Consider the following 5,000-nt stretch of genomic DNA (forward strand, 5'->3'; position numbering starts at 1 on the left):
AAAGCAAAGACAACAAGGAAGGGGAAAAGAAATAAAAGATAAAATGATTAATGATTAAAGGTTTAGAAAACATGACCTGTGAGGGAAGAATTGGGCTTGTTTAGTCTGGAGAAGAGAAGATTGAGAGAGGACGTGATAACCATTTTCAAGTACCTGAAAGGCTGTTACAAGGAGGATGGAGAAAAATTGTTCTCCTTAACCTCTGATGTTAGGACAAGAAGCACTGGACTTAAATTGCAGCAAGGGAGGTTTAGGTTGGACATTAGGAAAAACTTCCTAACTGTCAGGGTGGTTAGGCACTGGAGTAAATTGCGTAGGGAGGTTGTGGGATCTCCATCATTGGAGATTTTTAAGAGCAGGTTAGACAAACACCTGTCAGGGATGTTCTAGATGATGCTGGTCCTGCCATGAGTTCAGGGGACTGGACTTGATGACCTCTCAAGGTCTCTTCCAGTCCTGTGATTCTATGAGTCTTGACAGACTCTCAGTCTCAATCCTTTATTCTAGCTCCAGGCAAGCAGCACACTGTTTACTTTGTCTAAAAAATCTGTTACCTTCTCAAAGAAGGAGATCAGGTTGGTTTGGCACAATCTACCTTCTGTAAAACCATGTTGAATTTTGTCCCAATTACCATTGACTTCAATGTCCTTAACTACTTTCTCCTTCAAAATTTTTTCCAAGACCTTGCATACTACAGATCTCAAACTAAGAGGCCTATAGTTACCGGATCACTTTCTCCCCCGTCCCCACCGTTTCTTAAAGATAGGAACGATGTTAGCAATTCTCCAGTCATATGGTACAACCCCTGAGTTTACAGATTCATTAAAAATTGTTGCTAATGGGCTTGCAATTTCATGTGACAGCTCCTTTAATATTCTTGGATGAAGATTATCTGGGCCCCCCGATTTAGTCCCATTAAGATGTTTGAGTTTGGCTTCTACCTTGGATGTGGTAATATCTACCTCCATATCCTCATTCCCATTTGTCATCCTACCATTATTCCTAAGCTCCTCATTAGCCTCATTAAAGACTGAGGCAAAGTATTTGTTTAGATATTGGGACATGCCTAGATTATCCTTAACCTCCACTCCATCCTCAGTGTTTAGCAGTCCCACTTTTTCTTTCTTTGTTTTCTTCTTATTTATATGGCTATAGAACCTTTTACTATTGGTTTAAATTCCCTTTGCAAGGTCCAACTCTCCATGGCTTTTGGCCTTTCTCACTTTATCCCTACATGTTCTGACCTCAATAAGGTAGCTTTCCTTGCTGATCACTCTCATCTTCCACTCCTTGTAGGCTTTCTGCTTTTTCTTAATCACCTCTCTGAGATGCTTGCTCATCCAGCTTAGTCTACAACTCCTGCCTGTGAATTTTTTCCCCTTTCTTGGGATGCAGGCTTCTGATAGTTTCTGCAACTTTGACTTGAAATAATTCCAGGCCCTCTCCACCTTTAGATCCACAAGTCCAATCCACTTCCCTAACTAATTTCCTTAATTTTTTAAGTTAGCCCTTTTGAAATCAAGAACCCTAGTCACAGATCTATTTTGTTTATCCTTCCATTTAGTTTAAACTGAACTAGCTCATGATCTCTCAAACCAAGGTTGTCCCCTACAACCATTTCTTCTATGAGGTTCTCACTACTCACCAAAACCAAATCTAAAATGGCATCCCCGCTTGTTGGTTCAGCAATTACTTGGTGAAGGAAGCTACCTGGTCTTCAGTGCACATGTTTATAGCTCACTATGCTGTCAACCAACAGGCCAGAGATGATGTGGCAGTCAGCAGAGCTGTCCTTCAATCAATCGTTCCATGACTCCTACCCTCCTCTAGTGGTAAGCTTGGAAGTCACCTAATTGGAATGGACGTGAGCAATCACTCAAAGAAGAAAAGATGGTTACTTACCTCTCATAACTGTTGTTCTTCGAGATGTGTTGTTCACGTCCATTACAATACCCACCCTGCTTCCCCTCTGTCGGAGTCTATGGCAAGAAGGAACCGAAGGGAGGTTGGGCCGGCAGGGTACCATATACAGCGCCATAAGGGCACCACTCTAGGGGGCTCCCCTGCCTTTCTGATGGGAGCTGCTAAGGGGAAAAGTTTCCGACACCCATGCACGCAGCACGCCCACATCTAATTGTAATAGATGTGAACAACACATCTCGAAGAACAACAGTTATGAGAGGTAAGCACAGAAGTAATCCTGTTGGCTTTATTTATATTGTGCCATATAAATAAGAGAAGAATTGAGCCCAGGATGCGTAATGCATCTGTCATTTACTGGGTACTGCTTTTCTTTAAATTACAATTCTCTTTTCATAACTCCCACAACATCAGCCAGTCTAAGGAATTAGTAAACTGTATATAAAGTTATAATTTTCTACTCTGAAAATTTAGTTTGTTTTCACTTCCTTTTGCAGAAAGAAGTAAAGCATTTCAAGATATTCTGTCCAGATTAAACCTGGAGAAGCACAGAAGCAGGAAGATCAGGCTGAGGGATGTCCTGGAGATCTGCCCAGAAGGCATCAAAAACAGGATTCCAGAGGCATTAAGTGATTTACCGTGGCATTTCCTGAGGAAGGTCATGGCTGTGAATGGGACAGCCAGAAATACAAGCATTGGGCACAAGGCACCTGAAGAAGAAATGACTGATGATGATAAAGAGCTGCATATTGATGACAATTTCTATGTTAGTGATGCTGAGATAAAAGTTTCACTGCACCCCCTCGATGTTCTCTGTGCCGTTCTGCTTTACTCAGACGGTTTCCTGCAGCAGGAGATCCTGTCCAAAATGTCCATGTGCCAATTTGCCCTCCCTCTGCTGCTACCTGCCCTTGACATCCACAAGTGTATCCTACTTCTGTGGGCCATGGGAGACGTTGTGAGGAAGTGGAGGCCACACTCCCTGGCAGAGAGCAGAGGGTTCAGAGAGGAGAGCCTGGTGCTCACTTCACTACCAACCATTTCCTTTGTGCGGTTGGGGAGCTGCAGCTTTTCCAAATCCAAACTCCTCAATGATGTTCTCAGCCCCTCCCAGCAGCACCACAATTTCTTTATCCATCGGGACATGGAGTCTGGGAATGTTCTTCGGCAAATCGCAGATGGGCTGGTCGAGATTTCCTGGTATTTTCCTGGTGGAAATGAGAATTCCGATCTTTTCCCAGAACCTGTTGCAGTTACAAATCTGTGTGGAAACATTGAGTCGCAGTGGCTGCAGTTTAGCTTTTTAACAGAGGCCTCCTCAGCAGTGTTCATAGTTACTGAGAGCATCAGTGAGACAGAATATGCGCTGTTATCATCTCTGAAAGAATCAACAGCTAAATATTACTTCATCCTTAACTACAAGAATGAGAAACCCATAGAAACTCTGGGATTCCTTAACAAGCTGGCCCCTGTGCTGAAGCTGAGCAAATCACAGCTACTGGTGAAAGACAGCACCACTAATAATGCAGGATTTGTGAAAAAGGTGCAGTCCACCATAGGAACCATAATGAACTCATCTCCCAAGACAGTGAGTTTGGAAGCCATGGCTGTGATGGCACGTGACCTAGGAATCCAGGTGGATGAGGACTGTCAGGCATGTCAGTGTGCGAGGAAATGTGCTGAAGATATCACTGCAGAAATAAGAGATGTGGCAAAATACAAAAGAGAAATGTTGAGACTCCAAGGGGAGCCATGGAAAAACCTGGCTAAAGTGGAAAAAGAGCTGTGTCGAATGAAAAGGCAAGGGGACATGGCCACTGAAGACTATAAATCTGAGCTGAAACAGAAATGGTTAGAGATACGCAGACAGCAGAATCAGTGTGGCCTTACTAATGGTTTGACTAAGTTTATCAATGGACTAGAACACTTGCCTACAATGGAGAAACATTACTTCTTGAAATGGATGAAATTTAGCCTCGATAACACTGCCAGAGGAAATCTTTCTAAAATGCGGGAGCAGTATAAAAAGAAATGTGAAACTCCAGGAGTGGACCGAAAACAGCTGGAAAAACTAGATAAATTAATAGCTGATAGTTCCCTTGGCGTTGAGCATTTCATGCGAGAGTTGGGGCAGTTCTATGAGGCTGAATGCTCAATGGTTAAAGAAGGTAAAATGGCAGAAAGCCAAAGACAATTCATCCATCTCCCAGCCATAGCAGCTGACTTGATGCTGGAAGGGTTTCCTATGGAGCTGATTGATGGAGATGCCTCCAACATCCCCATGAACTGGGTAATAGATGTTCTAACTCATCTCAATATCAGACTGGAGGGTAGATCCAGAATGGTGGTTATAACCGTGCTGGGAGTGCAGAGCACAGGGAAATCCACCCTCCTCAACACCATGTTTGGCCTGCAGTTTGCAGTGAGCAGTGGCCGATGTACGCGAGGAGCCTTCATGACACTCATTAAAGTTACAGAAGTTGTTCAGAAGCTAAGTGGCTGTGATTTCATCCTGGTGATAGACACTGAAGGTCTGAAGGCCCCTGAACTAACGGCACTGGAAGACAGGTATCAACATGACAATGAGCTGGCCACCCTGGTGATTGGATTGAGTGACATAACGATCGTTAACATGGCCATGGAGAATGCCACAGAAATGAAGGATATTCTGCAAATTGTGGTCCATGCCTTTCTCAGAATGGAGGAAATAGGACAAAAGCCAAACTGCCAGTTTGTGCATCAGAACGTCAGTGATGTGTCTGCTCATGATCAAAACATGAGGGACAGGAAGCATCTACTGGAGCAGCTGAATGAAATGACCAAAGCTGCAGCAAGGATGGAAAAACAAAGCAGGGAAATGGCATTTTCTGATATTATGGAGTATAACCCAGAGAAACACAATTGGTACATCCCTGGCCTGTGGCATGGAGTCCCTCCCATGGCTCCAGTAAACACTGGATACAGTGAGAGTGTGTGTGAGCTAAAGAAATACCTGTTTGAATTCATAAAGAACCGTTCACTTAACAGACCTGTCAAAGACATTCCTGAATTTATTGAATGGCTGAAGAGTCTGTGGGAAG

At 43.6% G+C, this 5,000-nt stretch overlaps 1 protein-coding gene across 1 annotated transcript; it reads left to right on the plus strand.

Moving 5' to 3' along the window:
• Window positions 1–2,213: 2,213 nt before the first annotated feature.
• LOC135980521 (up-regulator of cell proliferation-like) lies at window positions 2,214–4,988 on the plus strand (the record flags this gene model as incomplete). Its single annotated transcript, XM_065580481.1, has 1 exon — window positions 2,214–4,988. A coding segment is annotated over exon 1 (2,407 nt), but the record flags the coding sequence as incomplete, so codon positions are not given.
• Window positions 4,989–5,000: the final 12 nt, after the last annotated feature.

This window comes from Chrysemys picta, unplaced genomic scaffold (genome assembly GCF_011386835.1).
Source record: "Chrysemys picta bellii isolate R12L10 unplaced genomic scaffold, ASM1138683v2 scaf3867, whole genome shotgun sequence".
NCBI classification, from domain to species: Eukaryota; Metazoa; Chordata; order Testudines; family Emydidae; genus Chrysemys; species Chrysemys picta.